The 22,461-nt window shown below is 41.4% G+C and overlaps 1 protein-coding gene across 1 annotated transcript in view; it reads right to left on the bottom strand.

Annotated features, from left to right (window-relative positions):
* The window catches only part of ERCC5 (ERCC excision repair 5, endonuclease), a 36,959-nt gene extending 15,780 nt beyond the window's left edge, over positions 1–21,179 (bottom strand). Inside the window, exons 1-8 of the mRNA XM_008065008.1 lie at positions 20,728–21,179; positions 14,114–14,289; positions 12,410–12,525; positions 11,808–11,894; positions 10,143–10,203; positions 4,814–4,957; positions 1,649–1,856; positions 227–1,333 (exon numbers count right to left, since the gene is read on the bottom strand). Of these exons, the coding sequence (XP_008063199.1) occupies positions 227–1,333; positions 1,649–1,856; positions 4,814–4,957; positions 10,143–10,203; positions 11,808–11,894; positions 12,410–12,525; positions 14,114–14,289; positions 20,728–20,815 (1,987 nt within the window). The 5' untranslated portion in view covers positions 20,816–21,179. The remainder of the gene's footprint in view (positions 1–226; positions 1,334–1,648; positions 1,857–4,813; positions 4,958–10,142; positions 10,204–11,807; positions 11,895–12,409; positions 12,526–14,113; positions 14,290–20,727) is intronic.
* Positions 21,180–22,461: the final 1,282 nt, after the last annotated feature.

The following is a 22,461-nucleotide window of genomic DNA, read 5'->3' as shown; positions in this document are numbered from 1 at the left end:
TTCAAAATTTAAAGTATTAAAAAAACTCAAGTAGGGCACTTGATCCCTTTATAAACAACAACAAAAAGCAAAGCAAAACAGGGAAGGTCAAAATCCCAATACCAGCTGTGTATCCCTGGGAAAGTCAGTTCACCTTTCTTTCTCTAGACTACACTAAAGGCTCTTTCAGGCCCCACTGAGGTGAAATCCGGTCATTCAGTACCTCTAGAAACACCCAAGCACCTACCATCAGATTCACTTTCTTCGGAGTTGATTTCCATTGGTTCCATGGCCTTGGGAACTGAAATTAAATCCTGGCCTGCAGATTCAATTGTCTGCTGTTCTTGGATGGTTTCTGGGACATTCTCATGCTCTTTAGCATTAAATGATACCACATTTTCTAAGTTACCTGCTGCCTGTGAAGGGACACTTACTATGCTATTTATTTCCTGGAAACTGGCAGTGTCCATGGCTTCAGAAGCAGAATTTTGTTCATATTCTGTTTCATCATCACTTGAAGGAACAGAGGACGCATATTTCTGCTCAGATGGGCCAAGCTCATTCTGTAGCTCGAGCACTTTGGTAAGTGTTTCATCCCCTGACACAGAACTTGCACTTGTTGGAGGTGCTGGCGTCAGTTCCCTCCCACTCAGGAGCCCTGGGGCATCGCTGTGTCTAACCACTGCACTTTCTAAATGAAGCAGATCTTTTCTTGCCTCAATCGTAGACTCATCACTTGCCAGAAGGGCTTCGTTCCCCACATGAATAAATGGCATTGGCTCTTTGGAAACATTAGAGGCACTGCTTTGACAAAAGGCAGGCGCTGAGGCTGTCAGCTCTCTTTCGTCCCTCGTGTTGACTCCAAGCTCCGCTGCAGAGTCCACGCCAGAGGAAGCGTGTCCGGCAGTAAATGACATTCCTCTTCCTTTTCTCACGTGAAAGCCTTTGTCATTTGCCTCGGTGGAACTGTCTGTAGGCGGTTCTTGGGCTCCTGGCCCTCCCGGCTGCTCATCGTCCCCGGCAGACACGTTCGCCTCTTCATCATCATCAAGAGCCCGCTGAATGGCGGCGAGAGTCCGTGGTGACATGGAGCCTTCCTCGACTGTGTCAGGGGCATGCCGCTCGCTCTCTGGCTTTCGAGTCTCACGCTCCAGCTCCTCCTCTGAGCTGCTTCCCAGCAGGGCGGCTTGCACAGCGAGCAAAGTTCTTGGAGAAGGAGGGGCAGCATCAGGCTCCTTCTCTGTCTTCACTTTTTCACAAGGAGATGATTTCACGTCCACTGACACGCTGTGCATTTTGCTGGAGGAAGGAAGAGACTCTGAATCCACTTCGGCAGCTTTCTTAGCTTGAATACCTTAGGAAGAATTAAGACACTTCTCACTATGCAGTTTCACGGTATGACAATACATTTCTAGTAAGATGAGTAGAAGAATACTGGTTCTCATCAATGAAGTTATAAACTGTCAATTAATCAGCAACTAGAAGTTTGCTGATCAGCTAATTTTAAAGTGGGTTGGCACTTTAGTAGTTAATCCACGAATAGCTAGATACAATCGTTATTACAGAAACAGGACTTCATTAATTTTATCCAGTGGTGCCAGTCTAAAGAATTCAGAGTCACAATATATTTTTGGTTTTTAACAGTCAAATAAATGGTGGCACCCAATACCTTTTATCAAGATGTAGTGTGAAGTGTCTTCAGAGACCACTCTCCTTGACTCTACCTCCCTCAGAAAGCCCCCTTCCTCTTCATATTGCCTTTGGATTTGTCCTGAATGTTGCTGATTCATTTCCTTTTGGACATTTTCTATGTGCTGGTTTAGATAGTTTTTTTTAAGCAAACCTTTGAGTTGGTACTGTGAAAAGTCATTGGACTCCTAAAGAAAAAATCAACAAATAAAATTGTTTTATATTAAATACAGATAATATTACATATTTCCATCCCTTTCCCCAACAGGGGACAAAGAACAATTGGCTTTTTTCATTGATGGCAGTTTCATATTATAAAAGTAAAAGTTAAATACAAGGAAAAACTATAACTGCCTTTAAAAAAAACCTCAAAAACAAAAAAGTTGGGCAAAAGAAGTCATGAATACTGTTTATGATTTAACCATGTATTCAATAAAACATTGGGCATGAAATGCATGGCAGTCAGTGACATCTGATTATGGCTTAACAGAGAAATAAGCTTCAAGAATACAAGTAAATATGCAAGTAAAATACCTAGCGCAGTCCTTGTTCCATGAAAGACACACAATAAATCACAGCAAACATAGTTATTAATAATAGTTAACTCCCATGAAGGGTATTCTTCCAAGTGCTAATTTACATATACTACCTCATTTTATTCTCACAACCACCCCATAAAACAGGGATCACCTTCATTCTACCGATTAAGAAATCGAAACTGAAGTAGGTCAAGTGAGCACCTTGCAGTTACATGGCAAATAAATGGTAGACCACTTTGCAGTTACATGGCAAATAAATGGGATCAAAAGCTACTTGATTTACTAGAACTAGTTCTATTACTACAGTAGTCTCCCCTTTTCCTTGGGGATACCTTCCAAGACCCCCTAGTAGACGCCTGAAACTGCAGATGGTACCGAACCTGATTGCCAGCAATCAGAATGTGTTCCTGTTCATGTCTTCTACCCACAAACTAAATGTCTTCTCTACCTTAACCAAATGCTTATCATATACTGTGGTTGTAACTTTTGCAGTTTGAGGTGCGACAGCAAAACTAGCACCAACTTCTTTTTCCTTCTTCACAATTTCACACACAGAAAATTCATTTTTACAGTATAACTTAGCAACCTCAGCATAATATCTTTTTTTCTTATTAAGTCAAGAACTTTCACTTCTTCTCTTAAGGGAAGCACTTTATGTCTTCTCTTTGGCATATTCAAACTGTCAGCATCACTACTCTTGCTCTTTGGAGCCATTATTAAGACAAATAAGAGTGACTTGAACACAAGTGCTGCAGTGTCACAACAACCAATCTGATCATTGAGGTGTCTAGTGAGTGACTAACAGACAGGGAGAGTGTATGTGGCATGTCCAAGGTATGAGACACTGTTCAAATGGAGAATTCAAGTTATGGGCTAGACAGAGTGGAAGAGCATAAGATTTCATCACACTACTCAGCATGGCGTGCAATTGAAAACCTATGATTCGTTTACTTGCAAAATTTTCCATGTAATATTTTCAGACCATGGTTGACCACAGATAACTGAAATCAAGAAAGTAATACTGTGAACAAGCAGGGACCACAGTATTGTGGTGTATTATTATTTAATATTGCAGTTATTATTTACCATCACTACTATTATCAGTATTACATATGCACCATGCATAAATGATACACGGATGACTTTGAACACCTCTGTCAGAATTGTATATCTAGAAACTGCTACTCCACGCTACCCTACCGTCTCCCAATTCCAGAGACTTTGTGGTTGCAGAAAGAAAATGAAAAAGTGTTTGTCATTAGGGATTTTCTCTCTTTCTCCTACACCTTCCCACTATTGTTTACACAACCAAAATTCTATTTCCTCAACTTCCACCCAGAGATCCTTTCGCACTCAAAATGCCTGATAGACAGACTGAACCTGGGGATTTATTCCCCTGAAATGAAAATAAGTTTATTGACCACTGTTTATTCAAAGAACCAAGAATATCACTTCTGTGCAACTTAGTATTTTCCTATCTTCACATTCTTTGTGGGAAAATAGAAGCAAGTGATGGAAAAAGAAATTTATCCTGCCTTTTTCATATTTTTGGTATCAACTTAAGAAATGTTCAAAAGTCTGCAGAAAGTAAAAAACAGTATATCCATTCACTAAGGGCAATAATGTTGCAAAATGTATCTTCTGTCCTACAGTGGGATACAGGAGAACAATGTCAGAAATAATAGAAGGTAGCGGTAGAAAGGAAAAGAGAACTCATTCACCAGCAACTAAAGACAGGGATAGTCACTGGTAGCATGAATCAAGTAATTAATAACAGCATGATCAGGAAACATATTTGCCAACACCCAACCCCACACCCCATCCCCACCCCAACTTTCTGAGGCTGTGGAGCCACCAGATATTCAATGTTGAAGACCTATTCCTACTGCTCAGAAAGAGGGAGAGGATATGTGGAGATCCAGTAGCATTTCTAGGGATATAGTAGAAGAAAACGTACCTGGAATTTCAAGCTAGGACACATTTTTCACTCTTTATTTTTTTTAAGGACAGGGTCTCACTCTGTTTGCTCAGGCTGGAGTGCAGTGGCATGATAACGACTCACTGCAGCCTCAAACCCTTGGGTTCAATGATCGTTCTGCCTCAGTCTCTCAAAATGCTGGGATTTACAGGCTTTAGTCAACATGCCCAGCCTAGAACATAATTTTCCATTGTGATTAATTCTATATTACTATTAGTTTTTATAGATAATGTATATTATGAGTTAAAATAACTTTTATAAACTAAGCGAGGAATCGAGCCAATAAGCATAAACTGGGCACATACTATGTAAAAGATATTGAGCTAGGTGCTGAAAATACTGAAGATAAGTGCATTTTGAAGCTAAGAACTATAAAGCGATGTTACAGGATGTTGTGACAACACAGAGTAGGAGAAAAGACCTAGTCCTGGGTGGAAAGTCAAGAAAGACTCTTTTGAGTCAATGTTTATAAACCCAAACTTATAAACCTATGGTGCTTCACAGAATCTCTGGGATAAACAAATGTTCTTTACTGTTAAGTGATATGCTAGTATTACTTTTCAACTGTCTTGAAAAGTTTTGCTAAAGTTCTTAATTCTAAGCATTCATGTACTATTGTGTATCTTACCTCTGGCATTGCCTCAAATAATGTTCTTCTTCGCTTGGTGAATTCTTTCATATCCGTCAAGATTTCATGCTTTACCTCAGGGGGCAGGCTGCTGAAGTCCTCAGACTCAATGTCGATCGCTTGAGGGTTATGAAAGAACTCTTCCTGTATAGTCAAACATAACACCATGAAGTTTACATTTCATACATTTAGCTTCATTCACCATTACAGATATTTACTGTGTTTGTACAACAGAGTTCTACATAATCAACAACAGGATAAACACAGTTGTGCTTATCTGCAATCAGCATCAAAGTGAACAGGCAGGTTAGGGAATATAGTCGTTCACTCTTTCTTTCATTCAAAAAAAGAAATACTTACCAGGTACCTCTAAGGTACCAGGCGCTGTTCTAGGTGCCAGGGTACTATACGATCCCATCAGGTTAAGTCCCTACTCTTAGGAGTGGAGGAAGGCATATGACAAAAAAAAAAAAATGAACAAGATAATAATAAGACAATAAAGCAGGTTGACCTGATAGGAGAGTGATTAAGAGAAATGAAAGAGGGGGAAAAAAGATTTGTTTGGCAGACAGAGAAGAACCCCCCTAAAAAGAGGACCTGTGAACAGGGACTCAAGAAATAACACAGAGCCTGACTGGGGACAGAGCAGCCCAGGTGAGGGGACAACAAGTGCAAAGGCCCTGAGGCAGAAATGAGTCTTAGGAATGTGATATATATATCTTTTTACCTAAATTAGATTAGTTTTAGTTTGCTCTTAACCAAAAGTAAAAAGTGAAATTAAAAGTTAAAAATTGGGCAACCATCTCGGGTCCTCTCCCCCTGGGGGAGCTTTTCTGTCCTCTTAATAAATCCTGCTTTCAAAAAAAAAAAAGCTCAAAATTCAGCCAGATATGATGACTCATACCTATAATGTCAGCACTTTGGGATGCCAAGGTGGGAGAACTGGTTATTACCAGGAATTTAAGACAAGGTTGGGCAACAAAGTAAGACCCTGTCTCTCCAAAAAATAAAATAATTAGGTGAGGTGGCACGCACCTGTGGTCTCAGCTATTTGGGAGGCTGAGGTAGAAGGATCACTGGAGCCTAGGAGGTTGAGGTTGCAGTGAGCTATAATTGTGCCACTGCACTCCAGCCTGGGTGACAGAGCAAGACCCTAGCTCTAAAAAAAGTAATAAAATAATTTTTAGTGAGAAATTCACAGACATGGAAAGTATAAAGCTTTCCTAAATTTAAACTAATTACCAAGAGAGTACTTTAAAACACTTCATTAGCATAAAATATAAACTAATGCATCTTGCTGTGTTGTGTGTGTACATACAAACTACTAGCACTTAGGACAGGTCACACCACTCAGTGTTTCCTGCACTTTCTGTCATGGAAGCTCCTACACCCCTAGCAGGGAGGCACTGGCATCAGTGTCACTGCATTTAAAAAAAAAAGGAAAAGGAAAAGGAAACACAGCCTCAGAGAAACAAATCTAAGATCACACAGCTAGTGAACGGTGGTGCCGGACTGAAATGCAGAACTTTCTGGCCACGAGGCCCATGGTCTTCACCAAGATTGCTCTTGCTGGCTGCAGTCATGATGCAGCAGGTACACGAGTTGAAGGATCCCAAGGTTTTAGCTCAAAAGATTTCTTCCAGATATACCAAAACAATAGCAACAAACAAGAAACTGAATTTGGGAATCAAAGATTATCTGCTACACTAAGAAACTTTTTTCTAAATGTTTATGAACAAACATATATACAGTATGACCACAATTGATAAAAGTGTTACTTATTAAAATATGTGCAAAAAATAAACTATGCATGATGTCAGTTTTAAAACACGTCCACAGAGTCTCTGACATTCTTCCTGTCTTATACAGGGTCTGGCCCGATCACCATGTCTAACAACTCGAGTGTAGTGGAAAGGATGCTGTTCAACATCCAAAGCTAGCTCAGAATGGCAACAGAAATCTCTGCCTGGAATCTTCACTTGGGATGCCAACCTTTGTAACACAGTCTCCATGCTGTAAAAAAGCCCGGGCCACGTGACAAGGCCACCAGCAGGTACTCTGGAGGCAGTCGCACTGAAGTCTCGCTGAGAGCGAGCCAACCACCACACCTGCGAATGAGAAAGCCCTGGAAGCAACTCCAGCCCCAGAGACAGTCTGATGGCATCTACACAAGAGATACCCAGAGAGAACTGCCTCCTGAGCTCATCAACCTCAGCACTGCAACAGGTGTTGATAAAACATGATGTTTTTACACCACTAAGTTACACAGCAACAGAGAATAGAACACACACACAGATACACACACACACACACACACACACACACACACACACACACTCAATTGTATGGGACAGAGGGAAGAATGGTCTAAAATATACCAAATGTTGCTCTAAGTTACTTATGGGACTCACTCATAAGTGAACCTTGAACATATGTCGTAATACTGTAAGTAAAGGATCGACAGTGGTGGGAATCTATGGGGGGGGCAGGGAGGGCAAGGGTGATGGGATTAACAGTAGTCAGTATCTGTCTGGGGATGGGGGAACAATCCTTATCAACAAGGGTGCCTGAACGATGCATATTTGTATACCTAACCCTTAATTGTACCCCACAACTTTAAAATAAAAAATGTCTTAAAATAAACAAAAATAAGTAAGTAAGTTACTTATGGGAGGTATGCTTCTTACATTTTCTACACGAGCATGTATTACTATTTGTTGGTTGGTTGACTAGAAAAGAAAAATGGTTATTTTAGATACATAGATATGAATAATGTCAAATTACGTACATATGTGTGGGGTATGTATTTTATAATACACTTATACACATGTACATGGATACACATACACACTATATACCCGGGGTGTCAAAAAATGTATACACATTTTGAGAGATGTTATCTATGTATTACTTTTAGAAGTCAAATTGAATTACTGTAGCAACGTGTGGTATGATGTTCACTCAAAAGATGGTGGTCCATCTTGCTAACCAGAGAAGTGAAACACCTTTACAATGAAAACTACAAAACACTGCTCAAAGAAATCAAAGAAGACACAAACAAATGGAAAAATATTACATGCTCATGGACTGGAAGAATCAACATTAAGATTTCCATCCTACTCAAGGCAATCTATAGATTGAAAGCAATACCAAATAAATTACCATCATCATTCTTCTCAAACCTGCAAATGACAATACAGAAATCCATATGGAAACCTAAATGAACACGAATAGCCAAAACAAACCTTAGCAAAAGAAGCAAAGCAAGTGGTATCACATTTCCAGACTTCAAACTTTACTATAAGGCAACAATAATCAAAACAGCCTGGTACTGGTACAAGAACAGGCATATAGACCAATGGAACAGGACAGAGATTCTGGAAGCAAAACCTCAATTTCTCAACCAACTCATCTTCAACAAAGCCTCCACCAATAACCTCTGGCAAGAGGAGAACCTTTTCAGTAAATGGTGCTGGAAAAACTGCCTGACCACACATGCAAAAGAATGAAACAGGACCTTACCTATCACCATACATAAAAATCAACTTTAAATGATGAGAGACCAAAACATAAAAACTCAAACTATAAGAATCTTAGAAAATGCAGGAGACAGCCTTACAGAAATCAGAAAAGCAACCAATTCCTGATCAAAACCTCAGGAGTCCAGGCCAAAAGAGATGAGATAGACAAGTAGAAACTCATCAAACTGAAAAGCTTTTGCAAAGAAAAAGAAGCCATTAAGAGAGTGGGGAGACAGCTCACAGAATGGAAAATAATATTTGCCACTGTATATCTGACAGAAGCCTCATATCCAGGATCTACAAGGAACTCAAATGTGGTGAAAAGAAAAAAACAGTCCCATTAAAAACTGGGCAAAAGACATGAGCAGACATTTCTCAAAAGAAGACATACAAAAAGCCAACAGACACATGAAAAAATGCTCAGTCTCACTAATCGTCAGAGAAATGTAAATCAGAACCACATTGAGATACCACCTAACTCCAATAAAAATAGTCATCATTAATAAAACAAAAAACAGATGCTGGCAAGGATGTGGAGAAAAGGGAACACTTCTATACTGTTGGTGGGAGTACAAACTAGCTCAGCCGCTATGGAAAACAGTGTGGCGATTTCTAAAAGTACTAGACCTTGACCTTCCATATGACCCAATAATCTCCCTTCTGGGAATACCTGGAGGAACTCAAATCATTCTACAAGAAAGACACCTGTGCATACCTGTATACTACAGCACTATTCACAATAGCAAAAACGTGGAACCAATTGTACTGCCCATCAGAAGTAGACTAGATTTTTAAAAGGTGGTACATATACATGATGGAATACTATGCAGCCATGGAGAAGGACAAAATTGTGGACTTTGCAGCAACTTGGATGGATTTAGAATCCATCATACTCTGTGATCTGTCACAGAAACAAAGAACTGAGGACCACATGTTTTCACTCATAAGTGGACCCTGAACATCTAGCATAATACTATAAGAAAGGGATTGGCAGTAGCAGGGCACCGCCCAAGGAGGGGGTGTGAGGGTGCGAGAGGAGACACATAGCATCAATAAGGGTGCCTGATCCTAATCAAGGTGAAGTGAGGTCCAATGGGAGGTTCAAACTTCACCTGTACATAAACCACTTATGTATCCAATCCTGACTTGTACTCCGCACCTTTAAAATTAAAAAAAAAAAGATGGTGGTCCCTTTAATCAAATGAATGCTAGCGTCATCAAGCAACAGGCAGGACAGTCAAAGAAAATGGTAGAAGCAGGGTTGTCATGGCAGAAGCACAAGACTATTTTGAAGTGGTATTTGCAACTCAAGAACATGGAGGAATGATGACAATGGAGGTGTGAGTGTGCAACATGGCCTGCAACATGCCTACCAATTGCATGCATTCATGATAAGTGTGAGACGCATGGTCCTGCATGTGATGTGCACAAGGGAAGATCTGGGAGGCCTCACACAGCAACAAGTCCTGCAGTAGTCTGCCATAAACAGAAGTGTCTGGATGCCGATGGTAACTACTTTGAGCACCTCTTGTAACTGCAGAAGTCAAAAATAACTTGTATTCATCTTTTGTTATCAGTATCTATTAAGTATTACAATTTTAATACAGTTTTTTCCTCTCTTAAAATGTGTATACTTTTTTTGGTACCCTCTGTATATATACACACACACACACACACAGTAAAAAAAGGCATCTCTCTTTACTTTTCATCAGGAACTTTCATATATACATACTACTGCATTAATATTACTCATTTTTATGTCACTTAAAGTAACAGAATACATGATAAATTCAAAAATTATTTGATACCTGTAATGCTTGTTTTTGATTCATTCTTTCTTGCCATTCTTTTTCATCTTCCTCCTCTGAACTGAAAGTCAAGCAAACATTTATAACACCTAAGATTTTTAATGACTACTTACAAAAAAAAAAAAGGCTTGTGTGCAAGGTATTGCTAGTTACAGGGGCTACAGTGGTGAAGAAGACAGCAAGATGTGTGCCGCCACTGGTCTCATGGCCTGGTGGGGGACACATGTAAATAATTATAGTGTGATCTAGTAACTTCCACCACAAGGAAAAAGCGAGTTGCTAAAAGCACAAAATAAGAGAGTCATATTGGGGGCAGTAGCCATCAGTAAGTGATAAGTCTACTTTTAGGTACAGGAATGCCCATGGAGAAAAGTGTTCAGGCGAAAAAACTAAGTTCTGTAAACACCTAGAAACAAGGAACAGAAAGCCTGCCTGTAGATGGTGTGAAGAGAATAAATGATGATTAAGGAGCTGAAGTTTTATCCTAAAGAAATGAGAAGCTAGGAAATATTTTAAGTAAGGAAATGACAATATTAGATTTGGGTTTTCAACAGATTCTATAGCACAAGGCAGACTGGGCTTGGCGGGAAGGGAAACTGCAAAAGGGGTAAGATCAAAGGCAAAGACAGAAAGAAACCTGGAAGCTATTACTGTAACCTGGAGAAAAGTGAAAGTGGTGGCAATGAGCCAAAGATAACTGAGCTGATTCAAAAACGACGCTGTGCTTGGGAGTCCTAGGAAAGGACTGGGGGGAAGAAGGGACAGGGCACAGGAGACAAACTGTCAAGGCTCCTGGTCCTCCCCCTGCACTTCAGACACAGAAGCCACCAACAATTAACAGTCAGTCAGAGGAGGAGAAGGCCACAGAGGAACTAAGGATAAGTGACCAAAGAGGTACAGGGACAGCAGGGCAGGAAGGTTCGATGTTTAGTGTGGTGGGGAAGTTGAGCACACTAACAAGTGCAAAACACCTACAGGATTTAGTAACAAGTACGTCATCAAATATGGTTTTTGTTTTGTTTTTTTTTGAGTTGGAGTCTCACTCTGTCACCCAGACTGGAGTGTCGTGGCCACTCCCGGCCACTGCAGCCTTGACCTGCTGGGCTCCGGTGATCCTTCTGCCTCAGCCTTCCAAATAGCTGGAACGACAAGCGCGCTACCACACCCGGCTAGTTTTTGATTTATTGTAGAGACAAGGTCTTGCCAAGTTGCCCGGGTGGGTCTCGAACCACTTGCCTCGGTGGCTATCCACTTGCCTCGGCCTCCCAAAGCGCTGGGATTACAGGCTGAGCCACCGAGCCCAACCAAATATGGTATTTTAGCAGGTGGTGAGAGAGACAGCATTGGGCTGAGAAGTATGTAGTGACAGCATGTGTATGCAAAGCATTTAAGAAAAACAAAAATTCATGTCTATTTTAAATTCACAGGGTTAGTAAGGGCTCTCATAATAAGAAGAAATAATAATCCCAAATCACCAAGACACAAAGACAAGTTAGCAAATAAAAAGTTTAGTCTCTGAAAACATTCTGAAAGTTATAAAGAATACACTTTTCAGATGCGTTAATAAATTTTCACACACCTTATCATGTAGATAAACATAAAGGTTTAGATCTGTCTGAATATGGCGATGATTAAAATAATATTCTTAAATAGTCAAACATTTACCTATGTTTTTCTTCCTCTTTTAAAGGAGGCAAAATGTAGATGTCATCTTCTCTACGAACTTCAGTAAGACTGGGTAGTGCTTCATCTCTGGAAAATACATAGATCTTTAAACAGAGGTGATATGAAATAGTATTTTGAATCGATAAAAATCCTCCATCGATCACACAGACCCTGCACAGGAGGTGGAAAGGGAGGAAGCACTTGGGCAAAGAATGTCCCCCTCCTGCCAGGGCTGCCCGCAGGCCATGGCTGTGGAAAATAAGTACAGCCTGGAGAAAGAAAGAAAACTTGCTGGGGCTCCTGACTCAGTCAAGAAGAGCATTATAAAGGTTAAAGCACCCAGGAGGTTGAGGCTGCATGAGACATGATCGTGCCACCGCACTGTAACACCATGGCTCTCCTTTCTCATTAGCAAAGCCGATACTCAAGAATGGAGAATGTTCACACTTCAAATTACCAGGTCAAATGCCATCCAAGTTATCCATGTCATTTTCTATTTTCAGTTGAAAGTTAAAGTAAGTTAGGGAAAGAAAACCACAGAAACTCAACACAAAAGTAACTTTTTAAAAAAAATTCTAAAATCAATGTGATGCTCCCCTTGCCTTTTGCTTCTGAAGGCAGTTTTGATAGCCTGTCTTTTCAAAAATGTTTTCAAAAGCTTCTCTGTGGTTTTCCTGGAGTCACTGGATGCCAAATCCTTTCTCTGCCTTCTTTTAGCCTATGAAAACAAAGGATATAAGATTTTATTTCAGGGTATTACTATGTTAAAACATTTCTGTGATTTTTTTTTTTCCATAGAATTTGGCTTGTCTGGGTTTTCAGAGTATGGCTGTTTTGGCATTTCTCCTAATTGTTGTCTTCGTGGATATCTTCAGGTTTCTGCCATATAAAGGACACCCAGCGTTCCCATCCATTACTTAATGGGCCCACTATTATACAACGTATTTGGAAAACTATTAATTGACTTTCAGTTTCTTGTAAGTGTTCTTTAATATTCCCAAGAAGCCTAAAACTTAATGTTATACAAGTAAATGCTTCCCAAAAGGAATTATTACATTAATTAATTTCTTTAAACTGACACATGCTGAAAGCAATTTCTAATGTTGCATTTTTAGAACTAACACTGCTTATATGTAACACTGCCCTTCAACATCAAGTTGTATCATAAGAAATACTAAAATGTATAGAAATATCTTGTAAGAAATGTCCAAGTAATGTCGGGCATGGCAGCTCATGACTATAATTCCAGCACTTTGGGAAGCTGAGTTGGGAGGATCACTTGAGCCCAGGAGGTTGAGGCTGCATGAGCCTGGGTGACAGAGTGAAACTCTGATTACACACACACATACACACACACACACAAAAGTCCAAGTAAGGACCAATGGAATTATCCCTGTGTTTATGGCTGAATTTAAGACAGAAATAACCAAGATAATTTTCTTTTCTAATCTTTCCAAAAAGTACCTGATACAGAGAATGCCTTGTATAAATGCAAACTGCAACATTTAAGTCTAGATATATTTACTGAGGCAAAAATGTCCCCAAGTATTTACAAAGTCTTAACTTAAATAGACAATATCTGTCTGGTATGATTATAAAGTGATGAGCTGGCATTTTCAACACATAAAATTCACATATTCAATTGGAAGCTGACATGGGGGTTGTTTAAACTTCTTTATATTTCTTTTAGAGAGGGGTCTCCCTATATTACCCAGGCTAGACTCGAACACTTGGGCTCAGGTGGTCCTCCTGTAAACATTTTTTAAAAGTACTTTCAGAATAATAAACTCGCTCTCATTCTTTTACATCATGTCCAATTTCCTTCCTGGATAATCCACTTTAATCACCACTTGGAACCACATAACACTGCTTACTCCTAAAATCCAGCTTGCCTTTAAAAGAAGGCTTGCTATCACTTGAATATACTTAATCTCAAATTCAGGAAGGCATTTCCCAAATAAGATTTCCACAATGTTCTGAGAGAGGGTGACATAGCTGGAATAAATACAGAATACCTAAGAAGATACTCTAATGGGAAAACACTCAATTGTGAGAATTGTCGTAGTTAGTTTTATTTAAAAGTTAAATTTATCATTGTACCCATGATGTATTCCCATAAAACTTTTTTTAAGGACAACAGTATTTGTTCAAGATAATATAAAAAAGATGGCAGAAATTGGAGATGTGTCATATAAGCGTCAGCTTCTAAACTTCTAAGGAGAAAATAAGAATTTTATGTGAACTTTTTTAAGAACGCAGAAAGAAAAAAATTATCTGACATTTAACAAAAATTAGATAACACTTACCAAAGTCTGTTTCTTCAATAGTGGAGCGTCCCCATCAAACACAAAAATAGGACGAATTCGAAAAAATAAGAGTTTGCAGAGTCGATGAAACAAAGTGAGAAGATGAGCATTTTCTATGGCGTTCCCATGGCGATCCCGGACTCCTTTGAGCGCCTGGTTTAACCAAATGCTAATATCTAGGAGAACTGTTAATGGAAAGCCTTTTGGAAAAGCTTCACTCATCCTCACAATTTCAATTTCCTAATCACTGATATTATCCAAACGCTGAACACTAAATACTCATCACCACTCATTTGAAATTGAAAAATGTTTGGCCCTCGTGGGATCTACCTAAAGCCAGTTAACTTTAACTGAGCCCTGTTCTCACCATTCACATAATGAAACTTAAAAACATAAAAGACAGACATGTCCTTTTAAAAAGTCTAACTGCAAAGAATTGCTTTTAAAAAAAAAAGTGATCACTAAAGAATTTAAGTAAATTAGCACACATTTTCTGGAGGACAATTTGACAATTCATAGTGAAACAAACTGCATTAGACTGGGTTGCAGGGGTTCAAGCCTGTAATCTCAGTACTTTGAGAGGCCAAGGCAGGAGGATTGGTTGAGCCCAGGAGTTCAAGACCAGCCTGGGCCACACAGCAAGACCTCACCTCTACAAAAAAAATAATTTAAAAATAATTAGTTGGGTGTGGTAGCACAAGCCTATGGCCCCAGCTACTCTGGAGGCTGAGGCTAGAGGATCTCTTGGGCCCAGATCGAGGCTGGAGTGAGCTATAATCATTTTCTTTCTTTTTTTTTTTTTTTTTTAGAGAAACGTTGTGTTTAATGGTAAAGCTTAGCACACTCCAGAACCAGCAATGGCATGGGGTCACAGCAGCAGGACGGGCAGGTGTCCCCCGTGGAGCCTCACATGGCGAAGAGGATGAGAAAGGCAACCATCAAACAGAAGAGCCCCATGGCCTCAGACAGGGCCAAACCTGGCACAGGAGAAGAGCTGCTGCTTGAGAGACGGGTTCCTAACATAGCCAACCATCAAGTTGCCAAATGCCCCTGAACCAACCAACTGTGGCTGCTCCAGCACCAGTGAACTTGGCTACTGTGTCCATGTCCCAGGAGATGACACTGGTCTGAAACTCCCACCTGGCCACCCGGAGTGGAGAGCTGCTGAGAGAAGGCTGCTTAGATGAATTACCTGGCCTGTTCAGGAAGGAGGCAGACACAGGCCTGATGAGACCCCTGGCACAACAGTGGATCAAAGTCGGAAAAATGAGTCGTGTCCCAGCTGAGGAGGGCATTAGAGGTCAGAGGAAATAGCCTGGGCAACAGAGTAAGACCCTATCTCCAAAACAAAACAAAATAAAACCTGCACTGTACCTAAGAAGTCCATCTCCAGACAATGATCCTCAGAAAATCATCTTGGATTTACAATAAAAGTTATTTACAAGAATACTTGTTTATAATAATAAAAACGTGAAAAACAATGTAAAAGTTAAAAACGAACTACAGTATACCTGTTTGGTGGAATACCAAAACGCCCTTAAAAATGCAAGCTGCAGAAGCACACAGATAAGAGAATCATAAAATATTATCAAAGGAAGTAAAACTCCTTATAAAAGTTCATAATTCAATTTTCTATTACAATATATATAAAATGTTAAAGATTAAAAAACTGGAGGCTTGGACTCCAAAATATGAAGAGTAGCTATATCTGCCAAAATTAAAGGTAATTTATTTTAATCCCAGCGTGCTCTCATATTTTTAAACTCGCCTAAAAATGCTTCTTAAAAATACATTTTATATGTGCCCATAAGAAAGGGTGGCACAGCCCTCTGCTGGCCTTCCTGCTCTAATCTCTTTGCCAATTCCTGTAACTCTCCATGAAAGTGTTCACTTTGTCAGTGGTCTTGAGCAGCGAAATCCACACCCTATCCACAAGTCTATGCCAGGCCCTGTATGCTCTCCTGACCCCAGACTAACAACCTAGTTGACATTCCTACCCGATGCCTCAGACATTTCAAACTTCACATATCAAAACTGAATTCCACAAGTTCTCCAGTAGGCTGCTCACGACCTCATTTCAGTGAATGTCACTGCCTTTCACCCAAGCCAGAATTTTGGGTGTCATCCTATACACTCTGCCCTCCAACCATGACCAGGTCCTATCAGTTCTACCTTTCAATATATCTTGAAGGTATATACTAGATTTCACCAATGTTTGGTGAAAACTCTCCAAAGCTTCCCTTTAGGATCCTATCTTAGACTTCTTCTCTTTGCCTATGAAGCCCTGACTGATCCAGCCTCTGCAAACGTCGAGCCACTGGGTTTTTCTTTTCCAGTACCCTGGCAATCACTAAGCTCCTTCCTGCCTCCAGATCTTCTCACATGCTCCTTCCTCTGCCTGAAACAGTTTCCCCTCTCTCAACCTACTTACCTTCTGCTCTGAAGTCTTAGTCTGAGTCACTTCTTCAGACTAAATTAAGACCTCCAGTTTCATACTCCTGTTTTAAAATGTATTGCTTATTATGTGGCAGAAATTTTTCTATGCACTGGGAATACAGCACTGAACAAAACGAAGCATTTGCCCCATGGAGTTTACAATCTAGAGGGGAAAAAGTCAAGCCTGTGAACTCCATGACTTATCTAGGCTACACTTTTGTGCACCACGCTCCCTTTCACAGGTCCTAACGTAGACGATAAATAACTATTAAATGACTTGAACTGTTTAATATTTAATGAATATACATCGCCTAATTTTTACTACCATTCAAAAAAATTAGACCCATCCAACAAAGTCACTAGTGGAAAGCAAGCCAGTGTCACGTTTATTCTGTAACACTTGAGCACTACCATGGGCCTGGAACAAGACCCCAGGGATATGCATCGAACTACACAGCTGTGAACCAAACAGATATGACCCCTATATCCAAGAAGCTTGCATTCTAGTGGAGAAGACAGGCAATAAAGCAGACTATGAAATATGTGAGGTTCCTAGTAAGTGCCAAGAAAAAAATAAATAGAGCAGAGTAAAAGGGTGAAAGAATGTCTGGAGGTCGAGCTCTCCTTAGCGGGGCAAGGCCTACCTGAAGAAGGAACAGAAAACTGAAGGAACAAGAGGAACGCAGAAGCAAAGTGGGAGGTGAACGGACCAGCAAAGGCACAGGTCCTGGCACTCACTGCCATTTAGGAAGGCCTATGTGGCAGAACAGGAGGAAAGGGTGGGAGTCGATACCACCAGACACTGGCAAGTTTCTAGACGTGACTTAAGGAAGTCAGTTTTAAAACTAGTTACAATGGCCTGAGAGAAAGATGGGCGCACCGAAGACCGTAAGAGGTGGTTGTATCAAGATTCATCTTAGAGGCAGGACGTGGGGTGACCTAGACCAGTTTTGCATTGGATAAATGTTTCTGGCTTGTTTCTTCTTGCCACACTACCGTATAGGATTAAGTGAGTTTCTACTTGGCCCACTACTTTAGACTTTATAATTAAGAAACTCTAATTTCAGATCAGTGGCTTTCAACCCTGTTACCCATTAGAATAGGATATGGGCCAGGCACCATGGCTCAAGCCTGTAATCCCAGCACTTTGGGAGGCTGAAGTGAGGGGATTGCCTGAGCCCATGAGTTCGAGAACAGTCTGGGCAACCTGGCGAGACCTCATCTCTACAATAACTCAAAAAATTAGCCGGGAGTGGTAGCACGCACCTGTAGTTCTGGCTACTTGGAAGGCTGAGGTAGAAGAATTGCCTGAGCCTAGCAGGTCAACACTGAAGTGGCCATGAGTGTGCCACTGCACTCCAGCCTGGGCAAAGGAGTGAGACCTCAACACACACACACAAAAAAGAATAGGATATGAAGTTTTTAAAACATATGGATTACTAATCTATATGCCTAAAATTCTAAATCATAGAGACTAAGTTAGGGTATTTTTTTTTTTTTACTTTTAAGTTAATTACAGGTAGTACCAATCCTCAACTAGAGTTGAGAGCTCTAGCTTGAAATTCTTAAAGAAAGAAGAAATATGTAAAATTAGACAAGATAAAAATATTTGCATAATTTTACTTGTCTAATTCCAGTAAATTTATATAAGGCAAAATTAAATTTCTCCCAGAGCTGGAAAAGTTAAAATCTGCAGCAAAGCCAAAAACCACTTTAGATATAAAACCCAAAGGACCAATAAGATTTTGATACAAAAATAAATGTCAGCCAGTCTCCGTGGCTCAGCCTGTAATCTCGCGCCTTTGGGAGGCTGAGGTGAGTGAATTGCCTGAGCCCGCGGGTTCGAGACCCACCTGGGCAGCAAGACCTCATCTCTACAATAAATCAAAAGATCAGCTGGGCGTGGTAGCGCATGCCTGTAATTCCGGCTACTCGGAAGGCTGAGGCGGAAGGATCGCCGGAGCCCAGCAGGTCAAGGCTGCGGTGGCCGGGAGCGGCCACTGCACTCCAGTCTGGGCAACAGAGTGAGACTCCAACTCAAAAATAAATAAATAAATAAATAAATGTCTTTACTTCTCTAGTTAGGTGACTTAAAATTTAATTAATCCTCATTAGAATACACAGCCTAAAGAGATTGTAATAGCTTGCCAGTACATTTAAATGCATTTTACAAATGCTAAAGTACTTAAGAGACAAAAGTTAAACTGTTTATTTGGCATTATCTTACAGAGACATTTAGACTGCACAAATAAATAAGACACTCAGCTATACAGATAGTTAAAACACCAAATAATTTATTTGCAGGACACAAGAGTAAATTCTGAACCCAGTAGAGTCATGGGTCGATTTCTTCATTAACAAACACTACAATAAAATTTAAATATATTTCAGATAGCTGAACTTTCATGAAACTGAAACAAAGCAAAATCAATTTAGAAAAAATAATCAGATCTTCTTTTACATACATGAGGTTTATATAACATATAAAATAGGTTATCATTATAATTAGAATCCTTGACAGTCTTCTTTAGGGAAATGATTTGTCCTTTCAGAAAAACCTAATAGCCTCATAAAAATGATTTCACATCCCAGATGGGCCTCTTTGGGTCAACTACAAATAGGCAATTTAAATTAAAATGTTTTGCCTTTCCTTAGTTTGACAACGTCCTAAAAAACTAGAATGTTGAACTTCACGTGTCATCTCACTGACTTTGCAAATTCAGGATTCTTTATAAGGGCTGCAACATGAAATGATCTAAATCTCTGCCGAAATGTTAAGGGTTCCTGTCACTGAAAACTATCCTTTCACCCACCAATCGTCCTAAGGAAATCTTTAGACCGCAATGATACAGAGCAACCGCTGGAGGGAAGCAGCAACAGCTCACGTTCCTTAAAAAATATTTCGCTTTCTGCAACTCAGGGTACCCTGCATAAAAACTTTCACGCCTAAGATTCATGACAGGTCTTTTTGAAGATTATTTACTTGGAAAATGGTAACAATCGTGCAATATTTAAAAGTGATCAGTATCCCCTCATTCATAAGTTGTGTACTTAATGAAGAATTAGGGCTCCTCAGTCAACCACTCCTTTGCAGAACTCCAATTGACTTGCAATGTATTTCTTTCCCACCCTCAGCGATTGACATGACCCCGGGTCCACAAGCCTAGGAGCCCCTGGATTCGCATGTCCCCATTCTGGAAACTGGTGTAAGGCACCACCAGCTTCTGAGACAGAACAGGCACTTAAATAAAATTGAATACTTAACAAATACAAAAATTTTATCCCATGCTTTGATAATGAACACACACACACACACACACACACACACACACACACACACACTTAACTCCAATGACACAAAACTAGTCAAACATGCGTACAAACAACTGGCCTTAAAAAGTCCATCAGAAAAAAAAAAATGGAGGTCAAACACCCAACCACACTATCCTTTCTCTCTCTAAGAAACACAAATGCAGCAAGACTAAAGACAAACTTAAAGGTCAGAAGTCTACTTTCTTCTTTTCATGTTGACCTCCCAGCCGGGACAATCAATTTTAAGAGCTGCAGTATCAGCTGTGCCAGACACTCTTCTGAACGTCTTTAAGGAACTCCCGTATTCCTCCTACCAATCCTGTGAGTAGGAGGGGGGAAAAAAGCACAGAGAAGCATAAAGCACCGCCCCAAAGTGACAAAATCAGGATGCCCAGAAGGTGTGACTGCAAAGCCCAAGGAAAGGAGATACACTAGGCCCTCCCTCACCCACCCACCTCCGCAGATTCAACACACCGCGGATAGTTATGGGGGGAAAAATAAAAAACGCAAGATTCTGTCAATGCAGTATAGCAACTTTTTACATAGCACTGACATCGCATTAGGTATCACGAGCCATTTACAAATGATTATAAAGTATACGGGAGGCCATGCGTGGAGCGTATGCAAATACTACACCGTGATATAAGGGACTTGAAGGAACTTGAACATCTCGGGGAGCTCTGGAACCCATCCGCCGCGGATACCGAGGGAAGACAGTATTTAGAAAGAGAACTTGAGAATATTCCACAGCCGCCCCCCTCACCCCGGCCCCAAGGCGATCAGCCTGCACACACCACTCTGCACCCGACGGAGCGCCCCGAGTAAAATCCGGCCCCTAATCCCCGCATCCCATCCGCGAAGGATACCGACAGCCAGGATCTTCCCTTCCAGCGTCTCCGGGCTGACCTGCCGCCCCGAGCACTCCAGCAGCTTCCAGAGCCCCTGAACTCCCATGAGGCTGGCGCGTCCTCAGAGCGGACCCAAGGAGAAACGGGATCCAATTCCTCCACCCCTGGCTGCACCCCTCCGCCCAGGACCACGGGAGCAGGCTCTCTCTGTCCCCACACAAGAAAGGGAGAAAACAATGCAGATGCCACGGCTTTCCGGGGGAACTGGCAGCCGCGAGAGCGTCAACAAGGGGAAGAACTCGGGCCGGGGCAGGCAGGTCCCAAGCACTGCCACCGCCACCCGGAAGGCCAGATCAGAGAATGGCCGGCGGCGGGGAGGACCAGGGCCTCGTCGTGTCCAGCGCTTCAGCCGCAAACGTTTGCACTCCTAATGGAAGACCCTGGCGACGCTGCCGAGACAAAAGGCAGAAGAGGTCCCCCGGACACCGTTTGCATTCTCTGGCAGGTCCCTCAAGCCACCTGACGCGGCCCCTCTCGGTTTCCGTCAAATACGAAGCGCGGAGCGGAAGCCCTCCCTCCCCGAATGACGTATATTTACTGCGCCTGTAGCGCTCCGGAAGTGAGTGAGCGTGGAACCCTGGTATTTGTACCTAGTCAGTGACGTGTTTCCGCTACCCTGGCATTCCGTTGGCCTTAAAGTATAGACGTACGCGTATGCCTTCTTGTTCAGGTGACGATTTTCTGTGCACTTTTTCAGTATCAGTTTCTCCCCATTGCGCCTTCAGTAGCAAAGACTTAGTACCAAATATTAGGGGGAACCCCCCAAAACTAGAATTTATTTTTTATTTTTTAAGTTGGAGTCTCACTCGGTCGCCCAGACGAGTGCAGCGGCCGCTCCCGGCCACCGCAGCCTCGACCTGCTGGGCTCCGGCGATCCTTCCGCCTCAGCCTTCCGAGTAGCCGGAACTACAGGCCTGCGCTACCACGCCCGGCTGATTTTTTTATTTATTGTAGAGATGAGGTCTCGCTCCCCAGGCGGGTCTCGAACCCGGGGGATCAGGCAATCCACTCACCTCACCTCAGCGCGGGATTACAGGCTGAGCCACTGAGCCCGGCTTGTATTTATAAACAATTGTGTATTCTTACATGTTTAATCTTAAGTCACCTTCAAGCTACTCTCCGTTTGATGCAATACACCCGTCGAGGTACTTTGGTACTTTTTTTATGGCTCAGAACAGTTTTTGGATTCGTTGGTGTTGATACCTCTTAATGCTTCTTCCGTTTTTTGTTTCACCTCTTCCACGTTGGCAAAATGTTTCCCTTTGAGGACTTTTTTCATACGGAGAAAAAAAAAAAAATGTCGTTCGGGGTGAGATCAGGTGAATAGGGAGGATGGGACACGGGCTTTCTCTCTCTTTTTTGGGGGTCAAAAACTGCTGAACACAGTGTGGTGTGGGTAGGTGCATTGGTAAATCACCCATCATGAAATGGGCAAACTCTTGAAAGAATCTCCAAAAACTAATTCGCTGAAGCGGAACACAGCGTCTCACAGCAACGCTAGCTGGTACGCTGATGCCGGTGGGTTCCTTGACCACTTGGGGTGGAGATGAGGAAGGAAATCTGTATTACCAGCGGCCCACCTCCATAAAAATAATTCCGGGTTTCTTGGAGTCCCCCCCGTATTGTTTTACCCACGAAGAAACAACAGAAAGGTGGATGCTGTCTTTTCACTAAGCACTTATTTGTAGTAGC

This window comes from Carlito syrichta, unplaced genomic scaffold, assembly GCF_000164805.1.
Source record: "Carlito syrichta isolate Samal-C Ts95f unplaced genomic scaffold, Tarsius_syrichta-2.0.1 Scaffold308132, whole genome shotgun sequence".
In the NCBI taxonomy this organism is placed as follows: Eukaryota; Metazoa; Chordata; class Mammalia; order Primates; family Tarsiidae; genus Carlito; species Carlito syrichta.
The sequence above is the reverse complement of the archived record's forward strand: the minus strand, read 5'-3'. Positions and strand labels throughout refer to the sequence as shown.